Raw genomic sequence first — 15855 nt, forward strand, 5'->3', positions numbered from 1 at the left:
AATCCATATGACACACACACTCTCTCTCTCTCTCTCTCTCTCTCTCTCTCTCTCTCTCTCTCTCTCTCTTAGTTGCATTTGCTTTGCAGTACTAACAGCAATAAAAGTCAGTAAAAACTTAGGGCCTGATTCTCCATTCCTTGACCCCAGTGTAAGTGAATGGAGAATCAGGCACCTAGTCCTCAGATACAACTGAGGATGCATACAGGAATCAGATTTGTTGAATCAAAGGGTGCTGTTCTTTGACTAGTCACTTTTAGGAGTAGTATTGCTCTTGGAAAAGTCCTTGTTTTCATGGAGTCAAATTAAAGCCGTTAATACTAAAAGTTTTTTGTTACTGAACTTGTACATTTTTGTTACCTAGCTTGTATTTTGTATAATTGCTTAGAAATCTAAATTGTTAAAACAATAGCTCTAGACCAACTGCATCAGGAAAGTATGAGTTTAAAAAAGCTGATTATGGGAATTGTCACTAGGGAATAATTGTTGTAACAGCATCTTAATCCTGTGAGCTATCTGTAGGTATCTCCTTATGAAACGAGAAATAGTCTTCCCACGTATTTAATATAACTAATTTAATGAGTTTTAACTGGTACCATTTGTTAGTGCCTAGAGAATTTATAATGAAATCTTATGTCAAAGGACTACATTTTTGTCTCTTATCTCAGCACAGCTAGGTCTCTGATATCAAACAGATAAGATCCGAATAGCAAAGTCACTCATGCAGATGTGATCCAGAACTTGAATTTTTAATTGTGGAGAAAGATCATTGAAAGCTCATTGTTCTTTGTGATAACTTGGACTATAAAAATTCAAGAATGCTTTAGGTTTGGGGTATAATCTCTGATATGAGTGATCCTATTGATTCTACTGGGAATGACAGCATTCATACATGTATATTAAAGAGAGAATATCCATACAAATACCTTATCCAGGAAGAAGTATGTCATTTTGAAAAAGGATTTTCAAGAACTTGTGGAACCACCCAGAGACAAATGACAAAATGCCCCACAGGTGCAAAATACTGCTATTATGTGCTCTGTAAAGGTTCAGAAATAACTGGTGGTTGTTTTTTCTCCAGGAAGAAGAAACGCACAAGGGAAATCTTCAAAGGTGAGTAAAGCTGACAGGAAAAGCACCAAACATCTAGCTGATGACATTTTGGGCTTTGCCGCAAGCCCTGAGCAAGGGTAGTGTATAGCTTTGCTGCCTCGGAACCAGATTAGTGTATTTACTCAGAAATTAATTTGTCTCAGTATGGTCCTACTCTTTCCTAACTAAATAAATTGGTCCAAATTAAGCCCTGGTGTAAGTAGATTTATCTCTGAAGTTAGCGGAGATGCAGCATGCGCCAAATTGAATCTGGCCCTAGTTTTGATTAAAAATTCACAACAGATTTTTTTTTAACCACTATAACATTGCTCTATAAATCTCATCACTTTTTAAAATCCTGGGTGGCTCATCTAGTTTGAGTTTGCTCATTGGGCTTGCATAGATAATTATGGTGATTTACATTTTTATATAATCCCTTTTATCTAGAACAGTCGTTTTCAACCTTTTTTCATTTGTGGACTCCTAAAAATTTTCAAATAGAGGTGCCAGACCCCCTTGGAAATCCTATACGTAGTCTGCAGACCCACAGGTGGACCACAGGTTGAAAACCACTGATCAAGAAAGATTCCAGTGTTTTACAATATTCCTTACAGTCAAGCAATAGGAAGATTCAATTAGATGCTTTTAATTGTATAAACTAACAAACTTTATGGAAACCCAAGAATTCTTTGAAATTTCTCATAGTTTCTCTAGCCACTCAGTTCCACTTTCGTTAAGTTGCAGCATAAGCTGAACTCACCAAACTAGTTAAATGTAACCGCCTCTAGGCCTGATCCCACAAGGTGCCACGCACTAGCTGTGAAGTGTTTGCAACCTCAGCTGCCTGTGAGGGCTCACTGGCTTCACTTAAAGTTAAGGATACTCAGCACTTCTCTTTGTACTTTTCTGCTATTTGCAGCCTTAAAAATGTGTGTCATAGTGTTGTAAAGATACATTTTTCATGGATAATGTATATTGAAAACCTGTTCTAAAGCTGCATATTTTAAACCTCTACCAAGCAATAGTACTTGAGAAAATGTTTGCATTATGCAGCAATTCAAAAAGCAATAAAGGGAACCTTTAAAAAACAGATTTTGAATGTGAGCTGGTGATACGGATTAATGTTCCCTCTGTTTTACAGCAGAAATATTTCTATAAGGGTTTTCAATTATTTAATTTATGTTTTATTTTTTTCCCTAGGGCAGTGTCTGTTTCCTCCATGTCAGAATTCCAGCGTTTGATGGATATTTCTCCATTCCTTCCTGAAAAGACCTTGCCTTCATCTAGTAGTAAGGAGGATATAACACCTCCTCTGTCCCCTGATGATCTGAAATACATTGAAGAGTTCAACAAAAACTGGGATTATAGTAACACCAGGATCCATAGTGGGGTTACAGAAAAGCCTGCAGAAGCCTGGGCAGAAAGGACAGAGATTAGGAAAGTAAGAAGTGATTCAACTTCAGATCCATTCCAAGCATCGTCATGGTACCTTACCACCAGTGTTACTATGACAACCAATACCATGACCAGCCCAGAGCCCTGCCAGAAGCAGCCACTGAGGAGTCACGTTGTAACAGAAAAAATGGGGGTCAAGGTCTTTCACAGTCCGCCAGTTCTCCGTAGGCTCGATAACTCAGCGATAGCTGGGAATGGAGGGAAAAAACCGGTTGAGCCTGACTTTTTGTTTTCTGTGACGAAAGCTAAAGGGAATGTGGGGGAGACAAAAGGTGCTTCCTCAGATGTGTTTGGGAGATGGCCCTGTGATCTCACCAAACACCATAAAGATTTTTTGGAAAGTGGTCTTCATCCTATTGAGCATCCTATTTGCACTGCTGTGGGTTTTGCCTCGTCCTTGCAGACCCTGGAGCTGTCCAAGAACATGAGTGACGATATGAAGGAAGTAGCTTACTCTGTCAGAAATGCAATACGTTCTAACTCTAATTCGGCAGAGCCTCAGTTTAAGGACATAGCTTGTCAAACCAATGGTATAAGAACTACAGGGACACAGACCACCCAGACGATCAGTGTTGGCTTGCAGACAGAAACCTTGCGCAGCATCACCAGCAGTCCACACAAGTGTCTGACACCAAAGGGGGGCTCCACACCAATCTCATCACCATCCAGAAGTTTAAGAAGCAGGCAGGTAGCCCCTGCCATCGAAAAGGTCCAGGCCAAGTTTGAACGCACGTGCTGTTCTCCCAAATATGGTTCTCCAAAATTACAAAGAAAAATCCTTCCAAAAACAGATCAGCCAAATAACCGGACTTTACCAGGAGCGCCTCAGAAAGGATTCAGTGAGTCTGCTTGGGCTAGATCAACTACTACAAGGGAGAGCCCAGTTCATACCACCATCAATGATGGCCTCTCCAGTTTGTTCAATATTATTGACCATACCCCTGTTGTTCAAGAGACCCTCCAAAAATGCGCCAGGTCTAGCAGCCGATCTAGGTCAGCAGAACCCAGATCAGAACTGGAGCCCATGCAGGAAATGTGTACAAGTGCCCGTGGCCGGTCACCCAGTCCTCTCCGTTTGGGCACAGAGATGGAAAAGGAAGAAGAGTCTGAGGCGACAAGTATCAAACAGGATTTATCTGCTCCTCCAGGGTATACGCTTACAGAAAATGCTGCCAGGATCTTGAATAAGAAACTTTTGGAGCATGCCTTAAAGGAAGAGAAAAGGTTAGCTTCACGCAGCCCACCGAGTCTTAGCAATGACAACAGCACAGGAGAAATAGTCAAAGTTGAACCAGGGTCCATTGAGGTAATGAGTTTTTTTTTCCCCTTCTATAATTAATTATTCTTTTCTTTCAGGAAATATCTTATTAGTTCTTTTATTAGTAATTGTTATTATAATTAATTTATTATTATTTTATTTGTATTGTGGTATCTCCTGTAAGCCTCAGTTGCGGACCTGTTGTGCTAGGCATTGTACAAACACATAATAAAAATGTGGTCCCTACCCCAAAAAGTTTACAGTCTAAGTAGATTATGTTTTAAAATATTACTTAAGTAAACGTATGCTTTAAAGAATAAAGCTGACATATGCTAGTGGCTCTCCCCAGAATACCAGGAGTAAGAGTTACCTATCACACTGGAAAATACAGATGTGCTAGGCCCAGCAGATTTTGAGGGAATGTTAATATTATCTTGGAAGAAAGGGTAATAAAATTTCTGTTCAAGAATGGGTAATTGGTTTTAACAAGTCAGATGAAGAGAATAGTACATAAATTTGATTTCCCTCCCTCTCCTTCCCACAGGAGTGACTTTACTGTAACTTTTGTGGATAACTCTGAATAAACTTGGCTCTGCTGGGTAGATTGTGTGTATATGTAAGTAATTAAATTACACAAAGCTTGGAAATCTACTACTGCAGCCTTGCAAAATTATCGTGAAAATTGATTGGTCAAAGCATAAACCTACCATGACAGTGAAGAAATACCTATTGCTATTTTACTCAGCTGTCTAAAAAATGTACCATTCATAATGTATCCCAGCAGATATGCATAAACATCATGGGTCAGATCTCCAGCTACAGCCAAGGGGAGTGTATAACACAGATCAGGGTGGTGTGCAAAGACAGACTAAAGCTCAATTATTAACTGTTATCTAACATCCCTTGCCACTTTGGGTTCTAACCTGGGTACAGCACTGTCATGTTGGTCAGTGATCTTCTCCTGGTGATGGATAAAAACCAGTGGTCAAGATTCTCTGCCTCACTCTGGCCCCTTTATGTCATTCCAATAGCCAGCGCTCCTCTGCATTCCCAAGTCCTGGAATGCCTTCTTGGGATCATAGGCAGCTGGGTGCAATTTAGAGACGCTCTGTGTCTGGTCTAAGTGGTGCAGAGGGCTGAACCAGTAGCTGAACTGGCCCCTTGCCAGCCCCAGGGATTAGGGAGTTGCAAATGTGGCATGATGTTCTGGTGGACTGGAGGATCTGTTCCCAGGTCTCCATGCTGCTACTACTAGATTTCTCAGCTACCTTCTACTCAATGGATCGTGAGACGGTGTTGACATTCTTGTAGTGCCTGGTGAGTCCTGCCCTTAGGTGGCCTCATTCCTTTCTGTTAGAGAGTACCAACAAGGTAGTATTGCATATTTGGTCTTCTGTCCCAAAGGTTTCTCTTTTGGGTTACATCAGGTGTCCATGCTGTCGTCGCTCTAATTCAATGTGCATGTGAGACCATTAGCAGAATTAGTGAGGAGATACTGGCGGAAGTGTTTTCAGTTTGCAGATGACATCCAGTTCTATACCTTTATCTTGTCCAGCCTGAGGTGTGTGTGATTGAGTGATTTCCTCAGTGTCTGTCTGAGTCTGAGGTATGCATGAGAACTAGCTGGCCAAGACTCGGTCTAGATAAAATGAGATGGTTATGGTGGGTTAAGGGAATCAACCAGAGAATTCAACTGAAATTTCGTTGCCCTCCTACTCCTGCCTTATTATGGCTGTTTGTCTTCCTTTGTCGACAAAATTCTGTTAGATTAGGTTAGATTCCTGGCTACCATCAAATAGCAGCAGGCAAATAGCTGTGGTCAGGGGGTTGTGACGTTTCCTCCCAGACTTGGACTTTGCTTCCATGATTATCACCTTTAGCTAGGACTGCTGGAATGTGGTCTACAAGAGCCACATCCATTTGGAAGTGGAAACTGGTGCAGTGGCCCCATTGTTAGGTGGAGTATCTCACCTTTGAGCATGTGACACCAGTGTTCTGGGACCTGCACTGACTGTTTCTTGGTTTCTGGGTGAAGTTTAAAGTGCTGATGTTGACCTGTTAAAATCCTAATGGCCTGGGTCTTACCTACCTGAGACAGAGTGTCCTATCTCCTATGGCCTCTCTCAGATCAGTGAAGGTGCTCAAGCTAGAGGTCCCGTGGGTATATAAAAGAGGGAGCAGCTATCAGGGTACTCATCATCAGGGCCCCTCTATTTTGGAATTCACTCCTCGCCATGGCCCCAAATAGCACCAATTTGTTGACTTTCAGGGCATGCCATAATGCCCATTCTTCTAAACAGGCATTTAGAGCGGGATGGGGGGAGGTGCTGGGGATCTGAGTGGTGGGAGATTTTGTCCTGCAATTTTTCTTTCTGTGACTGGTTGTTTTAAATGAGTGAAGTTTGCTCTTGTTTTGTTTTTAATAGTTATTGCACATATTTTCAATTGATAGCAGAGCACCTAGATCTTTCATGTCAGTGCCCTATATGTTTAAATTGAAATAAGTGCGAGAGAGAGAGAGAGAGAGAGGGAGTGTGTGTGTGTGTGTGAAGAGAGACCCACATACAATTTTTGCATTATCTGTAAAAATTGATGGAAATGTGGTTTGTGCACATACCTCAGAATAAACGAAAGTGGAGAAAGCAGCTTTGCTGTCTTGGACTATCTTGGCTGCTTATATATTTTCTAGTTTATTTGAAAACCAGAAGTATAGCTGATGGATTACTGTTCCCATATTATTTCATTTGTAAAAATATGCATTGTACTCTCACAGCTTCATCTCAGCTTTGCCTTCACGTTATCATTGAAAACTCTGGAATTCCATGTGTACCTTTGAAATGTCACAACAAATTTCCAGTATATAAAAGCTGAAGTTGTGCCACGTCACCACAAATTGCTGTTGGCAAAAGTAACTAACTTCAAAACATGGACATGGTCAGTGGAGGTAGCCATGGTGATAGCCATACCTGATGCGATTTATCAGATAGTCACAATGCTCATGGCAGACGACTGCAGCTCTTTGAAAATTCTCAACACCAAAATTATGCCCATTGACTGACTTGTAGGATGTCAGGCCTCAGAGCCATTCCGGGGGCTATGCCCCTTTTAAGAGCTAGATTGTGTCATTTACAGCAGAGCGCTGTGCAGGGAGTGGTGCAGAATTACATCGCCCCAGGGGAAGGGGGGTACCAGAGAGACACTGCCTCAGGCAGGTACAATTTCTTCCAGGGCTTCCCCACATGCAGGGGTTGCACAATGTATTCCATCTGCTCCCTCAGTGCACCAGCCTGGGGTGAGACTGCCTCTTTCCCACTCTTCTATACCCTCTGTTGAGCATCTTTTTCTCCAGGGAAGTGTTAGAAGGAAACAGCCCCTGGGCTTCCCAGAATGCAGGGACTGGGGGAGTGCATGGGAGGCTCTCGCACAGCCACACACAGAGAAGGCCCACTCCTGGTCTGGCACTGAGTAAATGTTTGGTTTTGACAGGTGATTAGGTGGTAGCTGCACAGGTTACAGCTATAGCGTCCCATCCTCTCCCAGGAACGTGTGCTGTTCCCCTGAAGGGGTGACGTTGTGAGCTTCACTCAGATGTGTTAATTTTCCAAAATGGGGTGGGGTTTTAAAGAGACGTGTTTGTGGAATGTTGATTTGTTGTTGGAAATGAAGCTGTAAATATGTTTAGGATCTGAATATGCCTTGGGTTACTTATGGATTACACTGTCCACATATGTCTGAGCCTCACCTAGAAGGCATGCTGTGCTGAGTGAAATGCCATGTCCGTGCTGCTACTGCCACCACCTCACTGTGCAGGATTTTTGCGGAGTCTCTTCTTTACTTACCTCTTTCCAGCCAGTAGCAGTGACCATCACACCAAAGAGAACAGTCCCTTCTTTGTAGTCATGGCATGTTACATTAATTACTCCTGGGGACATTCTGTGCCAAAAAAATAAAAATTCTGTGCACAATATCTTAAAATTATGCAAAATTATGCAAATTGTATTAGTCAAAATAACACTACATGATTACACCAGTTTCAATTATTTTGGTAATTTATTTCAAAATACCTGTCAGCAAGTATGTCTGTAACAATACAGACACACACAAAAATTCCCCCAAGATTAGAGAGTTAAAGAAACCCCTATGACAACCCAGTCCCTGTTTCTCTGCCTGATGCTTGGTCCCAGGCTTGCATGGAGTTTCCTGCGCGCCGCTGTCTGCTTCCCTCAGGGTGTGCTGGGAATTGCAGCTGCCAGGAACCCTCTATCTCCCCCCAGCCCACCCCAGCAGTGTCTTCTATGTGCAATCTGGGCTCTGCCGGGTCCAGCGGTCCCTAGTGGCGGCCAGCAGCACTGCAGCCCATTTCTGTGGGAGAAAGGAAATTCTGCACGCACAATGTTAATTTCTGCAAAATTCGGCATTGCACAGTGGTGCAGAATTTCCCCAGGAGTAATTAATGACTTTAAAACCTGCATGGAGCACCAGTTGGCAGCTTTTTTTTCTTTGAACTTCTGGATGTTCCAGTTATTTCCTTTTACATTTCTGCTGAAACTACGGAATTTATTTTCAGTATCTAGATACACACAATGGTAATAGCTCTGTTTGCATTCTAACTTGCTCAGAGCTGCTTACAAGCAAATTCATATCCACCAGATTTGGCCTACCAGTGCCTTATCCTGCTGATTCACTAAACCACTATGGTAGTAGGCAATCGTGGGGTTTATAAACATTGCCACTGATAACTTTAGCAGGCTAGACACAAAAAAGTGACATGAAGATTCCTTTTCTGAGCCTGGCAGGTACTTAGAGCATTACATAAGTTACACTATCATACTGAAGTGGCTGAAGAAGAGAAAATATTCCTGGAAGGCATATCCAACAAGAAACTTAGTCTTTCCACTCTGTTCTTAATGGTTGAATAATTGCTGAACATACTCAGCTGAATCACTCAGGAACTGGGAGGAGGGAAGATGGTGTCAGAGTAAAGTGCTTTTTCTTCAGCTGAGCCTCCCTTTTACTGTCATTGTTAAATGGACTAAGAAGGAAGGGTGAAGCAAATATCTATCAAAGGCTTATATGGCTTCAGAGTAACATAAAACATCAGTGGGTTTTTCTTTGTTATGAATTTACAGATATTCTTTCACTTAAAACCAAACAAAGGAAAAAACAACCCTGCAGTATTCCTCCTTCATGGTAACATTGTTTTCTCTGACCTAAATATGAATTGGCAAAGGATAGCATATATCTTTCTCTACTTAGAAGGAATACTTGGATTCTTTAATGCTATGTCCATTTCTAACACAGTGCAAGGTTGGTTGGTTTGTTCTCTAAATTTGATTGTTCGTGTCTTTTCTCTTAGCCCTCCCATGAAATCTGGTAACATGATATGAACAGGTAGTGACGACTGCAGGGCCGACTCTAGGCACCAGCGGCACTTTTCAAGGGGTGGCACTCTGGCCCTTTTCTTTCTTTTTTGCACTTGGGGCGGCAAAAAACCTAGAGCCGGCCCTGGACGTCTGATGAGCTCTTCCTTGCTGAGTATAAATCTTCACTTAAAAAAAAAAAACCCTGTCCAACCTATTTGCTTTCTTTTTTTCTTTTTCTTTTTTCTTTTTTTCTATCCTGTCCAGAACCAAACTGTCTTACTAACTGCCCCCTGGGGACTCTAACCCTGCCTGCCTCACTGCTGTAAGTTCTTTCTACCTTGTTTCCACAACTGTCTGAAAGCTTTAGTTTTGAAACTTTGAGCTAGTGGAGATAGGTAAGTAGCAATAAAAACAACAATACTTGAGGTAGCCAAGAACGTCCAATAACAGCTGATTCCTATACAGTTCTTCCCTTGAAATGTTTCTTTCTGACTTGGAATAGAACACTTTAAAGATTGGCCTATTCTGCCTTCTGCCATCATTATGTTGGACATGAACGTTGATAGCTCCCATTAGCTTCCTTGAGATTTAAAGGGACACTGTCAGGTCAAATTTAGCCCAAAATTTAAATTCCGTGAAAATAAGTTTTTACAAAACCTAGAACCAATATAAATGTATCCATAATTCCCTCCCTTCCCCCACCCCCCTCCGCCCTGATTTCCAGTGGAAACAATTTTCTAACAAATACTCACAATCCTGCAGTGTTTTCAACAATCTAAAAGTGAAACTGACTAGAAACAAAAATTTGAAATTATGTAGCCCATTTTTATGATCTAAGCTTAGAAACATGAACAATCAATTATCACAATAAATAGCCAAGAGGAAATGTCATTTTTATAACTGCATTTTTAATGATCTATGGTAGTTGCATGACATTTTGATTGTTAAAAGTAATATTTTGGCAGTGTCCTTTTAATTCTTTAATTTCCTTCATGCATTCTAAGAGCATAGACCTATCATTAGGATTAATGTGCATGTAATCATGACTCCTAGAAAAGATTCATTTTGCAGCCAACACATTAAAAGACTCTGCTGCCAGTTACCTGTGTGCCCTGAAGCACCAGGGCTCGCTTGTCGTGTGTTGCGCTGTAGGTGTGTATATCACCGATAAGAATGAGGAGGACTTAACCATGCCTTTCTGTCAAGGCTGACCAACATCTGTGGCTATATTACATAGATAGCCAAAATTGTTTACCATTGCTATAATTTTGACTCCCTTTCAGTTTGCTAAAAGCAAACAAAGCTAGAAAACTGTAATTAAAAGCTGCTCTTTCAACAGAGACCAAGATACAAGGCCAAAAAACCACAGCCTCAGCTCATCCTGTTGTGCCTCCTGCAGGTATTAGTGCACAGAGGGACTTCTGTTAGCAAGTGTCAGTACAGTGCGACATACTGTGTGTTCCCTTAGGCACAACAGGATAAGGTGAAGTAAGGACACAGAGACACTATCCTTACTAGTACTGATTTATACTTCAATCTTAATGTTGTTTTAACAGAGTGTTGTTTTTAAGTTTATAGTACAAATGTTTATGTCTGCAGGTGATTGTAGGGTTCTTTGCTAACCAGGACTTATGTCATTCACAGTATAGAACTGCTCTCCAGAAATGCTGAGGGCATCTCCATAGAACATGATCTTAAACAGGAATGTGGTGTTACTGATCACCCTTTTAGCTGCCTATTGTGTAAAGGCTAGGGGTTGGCCCTTCTCAGAGGCTTGCTGAGCTCTGGTGATACTCTACTCCACAACCTACATGTGTATATGCCGCACGCACAGGCAGTTTGATGTCCTCTGGCTCTCTTGTTCTACAACATTCATCTTCCTTCCCATTTTATTGTCCGAGATACTTCTGTATTACATCATCTTGCTCAATCACTGCGTATCATATCATGATACCTAATTCAATATTTCGTAGTCACTTTCCTCTCTCTCTCCATACATTGCATGGCATGATGTTAAATTTTTTGCTTCCTAATGTATTGCTCTACTGGTTTGGGGGTTTTTTTGGCTCATCGTTCCTTAGCATCATTTGATTTATAAGTTCTGCCTTCATATTTTGCCAGTTTGTCTTCAGATTTTATAATTGTAACTTGCACATAACTCTTTCACCCTGTAGAGTGATCTCTCCTCAATGTATACATTTCTACATGTTGACAAACTTGGCTGATTTGCTTTTATAGTTTCCAAGCTATTCAATAAGCCTTAGAAATTCAAGATTTTTGCTTTGGTAGCAGAAGGCAGCCATGCTTCATGTAATCAGTCAACTTGCTATAATGGGCATGCAAACCGTGCATGAAATCTATCCGTTCTGTGGGAGAAGTCTATCAATATTAGAAGTAATTATCAACGTTTAAATATAAATAGGGTGCCAGTGTGAAAAATCACCAGTGCTGTTTGTCTCTGATTACACATAAGGCCTACATATCCTGCTGCAGTGAGAAGATGATGTAGCGAATTAAATTTTCAGACCTGCAATTTTCATCCTTTTTTTGATGGTGGATATCCACCTTTAACCTACAGTACCACTGAATTCCTGTAGCTCAGGCTCAGTCAGCTGGCAACAAGGATTGATACGTTATAGATATTTGTTCAAATTCTTAGGCAAGCCTCCTCTTTAATGTAGTTGGAAGCAGTAACTAGTCCCATCTCAGTACTCTCCAGCTAAGCAAGTCTTTCCTGCATTTCAGTCTGACCTCTGAAGCAGAGGAATGAGCCTGTTTTCACCTCACATGCAAATGCAATACCTGGCACTTTGCTTCCAGTTTAGCATTTTGAAGCAATGTGATGGATAGTGGGGTTTATTGAATTATCATGCAAATATACCTTTCAGTTCTTCTTTGTAGCCCAAGGAATATTAGCAAATGGAAGTTTGTCAGCTGCTTCAGTTCACCAAAACCTTCTCTCTTTCCTTCTTTCCTTTTCTGTTCCATCAGTCACAGATGTAAATGTAGATATTTTTGTGTGCAGAAAAGTGTGCTCCTTGGTTTTGTTCCCTCTCACAAGATGCTTAGTTATAATTTGTTTTTTGGTTTTTTGCACATGTAAATGGGCCGTATACGAGTCACTAATATTTCTTCCATCTGTTTGCTGCAAAGGAACTACCTTGTTCCGCACTAGCTCCGTCCCTAGAATCCTGCTTCTCCCGGCCAGAGAGACCAGCAAATCGGCGCCCACCTTCAAGATGGGCTTCACATTCCCCTACTGCCTCACAATCTCAGTCAACTGGAGATTTGACTTCCTCTGAGGAATATGGAAGCAAGGAACTGCAGATGGAGAACCCAAACCAGTGATGCAAGCCTGCATGAATTATCAAGGGAAGAATTCACTGTAATTTGCATTTTAGCACCATCACCATGGCCCGTCTTTCTCAACAAAGAGAGATCTAGTTGTTGAGGTCAAAGAATGTTTTCAAGCTCAACTGCTGAATGTCCAACCTGTGAAACAGCGATGTTTCTAGAATGAAACAGTTAACGTGCCTGTAATAACTTAATTTTTTCATAGCTCAGAAAACTATTTTTGTCTCCATCTTTTCTACATACAGTCTATTAACAAAAAAGGTAAAATGATATAAATATAAAGAATAAGATTTAAAATAAAATGTACATTTTTAAGGGAAACTGAATGCACTCTCTCTCCCCCAGTACTGACTGCCTTTTTATTATATTTGCACTGTTGTGTTTTTTATTTTGTTTTGGGGGGAGGGGGTATTGGTTTTTTTGAGGGTTTTTTTGTTTTGTTTTCCCCATGTAAAACTAGGGTATTTTTAAAGTTAATTTTATTCTATTTTAATGTCAGTGTCACCAATTTTAAAAGAGGAAGGTTCTTAGGGATGCTTCATATTGTCAGAAGCAGTACATTTTAAGTAGTGAAAGCCATTAAGGTAGTTGACTAGAATTGAATTAAATAAACTGGAGGGGAATACAGGTAAACACACCACATTTAAGAGAGAAAAGAACGCCTCAGAAAGTCTTGTGAAGTTAGCTGTATAATACACATACAATACTTGACTTGCATGCCTTTGGGTTCCTAGCACTTTAGTGCATGTACATACTGTTGCTCTACTTGTACCATCACATAACTGTGAGTCAATCCGTTTCACTGTAATATTGTTGTGAAATTACCTGTACTGTACTTTTATTGTTGGTATTCTTGAATTGACGATACAAAAAAAAAAGTTTTTAAATTATTGTTAACAGTTCAGCTGGCTATGTACAGTGTTTACTGAGAACTTTCTTTGTTTTGGAGAAACATTGAGAACTCTGGGCATACTAAATTGTAATTGGTCTTGTTTGAGTCTGTCTGAGACCATGTGAAGTGGAAATAAAACCCTCAGTATTTACAAACCGCTAGAGTGCTTCCAAATGTTTGTTTCTGATCTGGGGTTCTCTATGTGCATTCAGCTGAGAATGCTTCCTTCTTCTACAAAAGGAAAGCAGCAAAAGTTTGTTTAAAGAATTGAGATATTGACATACATACACACTCTGGGCCTGATTCAATGCCCAATGGAAAGACCTCCCTCACAGACTTCAGTGGGCATTGGATCAGGCCTGCATGCAAATATGATAAAACCAATTTAGAGGATTTCTAGTTTTCTTTACTGTATTATGCAGAATAACAGATGACAAGACCTTTTTTCCCTAACTCCTTTGATAAATTATTTTTGGGGTGTGGTTTCCAATCATTTGTTTATGTGAAAACAAAATGTTTTGTTTATTGTGAATGTTAACTATAACGACATCATCTTGATTTTTAACTTACTTTGGTCACCACCAGTATGCCAACATTTATCCAGGTAGCACGCAGAGGTATTTTGAGAAATTGCTGGACTGTTTATAGGAAATGACTTCACAGCGTCCAATACCACTCTGGTGGGAACTGTCCATTTATGGTTTTACTGCAGTGCCCATTCCCAAAGTGCTAAACGGAATTGGTGTGTTTAAAGCAATGTTCATGGTGGCGTTAGAGTGAACTCAGTTCTTCTCTCCTTGGATCCAAATCTCTTCTAGGGTTGTTTTTTCTTGCCATGTTAGTATTTCCTTGTTTTCTGTTAAGATAAGAAGGCTTTGGCAAATGAGCGAACCTTAGTGTTTTAAAGAGGGCAAGCCTATACTTCCTCCTAGAATTTGTTCCAAAAGTGAGTACCTTTGCCTTAGAAGGCTTTCTCTCTGGCTTTCACAAGCTTCATCCTAGACCTTATCAGCACTGTCCCAGAGATCACAGCTGAAAAAGGAGGGTCACAGAGAGAAAGAGATGCTCTAATTGTGGGTAAGTGTTGAGTTTTTGAAGTCAACCATTGTATAATGCATCACTGCTATTCTGTTGGGGCAGCAAATATTTTCTTACTTTTGTTTATGTGAGCAACTATTAATTTTCAATGAATTACACACACACACTCGCGCTCTCTCTCTCTCTCTCTCTCTCCATTTAAAAGGTCAAAGAGTGGTTCCAAAAGAGGTATTATCTCTCAGAGGCAGAAAAGGTTCTTGACTGCCTTCAAATCTTACAAATGCTAGAACAGCCATGTTAGAGAAGACAGAGTTGGTGGACGTTGTTTCTTAGGTTAGCAAAGTGTTGTCTCCTAGATCAAATATGTTATTGTACAGGTGAGTGAACAATACTGAAGATCACAGAGATCAAAAGTGCTAATTTGTTTCTTATGATATTCATGGTAATTTTTTTTTATTTTGAACAATGCAGAGCAAAACTGCATATAACTGGTTAATGGCTTGCTACCATGAAGTGGTATTTGCTTCTGGAATCAGCGACTACAGCCAACCCAAGGGATTAGGACCCAGCCATCCTGAAATAGTATGTCTGAGGATAAACAGCTTGCTGCACTTTGCCAAGTCAACTGCTTACATAACAGCAGGAATCACTGAAACCAGAGAGAAGGATGGAGCACAGAAAGAGAAGGTCAGCACATAGAAATTCTTCAAATGATTTTAAAATACCATTAAAAAAACATAAAATCCTTTCTAGTCTAATTAGTGAATACAACAGCAGCATTCAAAATGTTACACATTTCCACAGGCTCTTTGGAATCATCAAGGCTTTTATCTTCCAATACTGCTGCAGGTGATGTAGGGAGGAAGGGGTTTCTTTTTATCCTGGCACATTCTATAAATATTTAAATAAATCTTTACAAGAATTATAGGCCTGTAATCCAGCTAAGGTTATTTTAAGTGAAGTCTGAGATAAAGTAAAAGCCCAGATGTCAGAAAGCTTGTGGGTAATTCAGGATCTGTTAGGTTGTTGAATTATTATCTCGCCAAAAAATGCAGGCAAGAGAATCCTAGTAGACTGCCACACAAATTCACACTTAAAAGAGTGTTAATGCGGCTGTCCTGGCTGCTCCTGATGAGACTGAAATATATAGCTGGGTTTCATTGAGTCTTGTTGGCACCTGACCCATTGGCCTTGGGATTTGCCTAGTGTTCTGACTTAAATACAGTTCTCTGTGATCTATTCAGTAGGGATGTGTTCTTGCATTGTGTCTCACCAGCAGGACTCTCGCAATTCCGTTCTTCCTCCAACCATCACGTGAGGGCTCAGGGACAAGCGGCACCTGTAATCTCTCTCCCAGTCTCTACCATAGGTACTCTTTCCAAGTGACAGGCCTCTATCTGCAC

At 40.7% G+C, this 15855-nt stretch overlaps 1 protein-coding gene across 10 annotated transcripts in view; it reads left to right on the forward strand.

Annotated features, from left to right (window-relative positions):
* Positions 1-13569, forward strand: part of MTCL1 (microtubule crosslinking factor 1) — a 175179-nt gene extending 161610 nt beyond the window's left edge. For 6 of the 10 annotated variants that reach the window (XM_027824780.3, XM_027824781.3, XM_037892841.2 and 3 more), the window contains 3 exons: positions 1082-1113; positions 2293-3853; positions 12322-13569. In XM_027824780.3, coding sequence (XP_027680581.2) covers positions 1082-1113; positions 2293-3853; positions 12322-12516 — 1788 coding nt within the window. In that variant the 3' untranslated portion in view covers positions 12517-13569. The other 4 variants (XM_043539862.1, XM_043539865.1, XR_005224366.2 and 1 more) reach the window with 3 other exon arrangements.
* Positions 13570-15855: the final 2286 nt, after the last annotated feature.

Source organism: Chelonia mydas, chromosome 2, assembly GCF_015237465.2.
Source record: "Chelonia mydas isolate rCheMyd1 chromosome 2, rCheMyd1.pri.v2, whole genome shotgun sequence".
Lineage (NCBI taxonomy): Eukaryota > Metazoa > Chordata > Testudines > Cheloniidae > Chelonia > Chelonia mydas.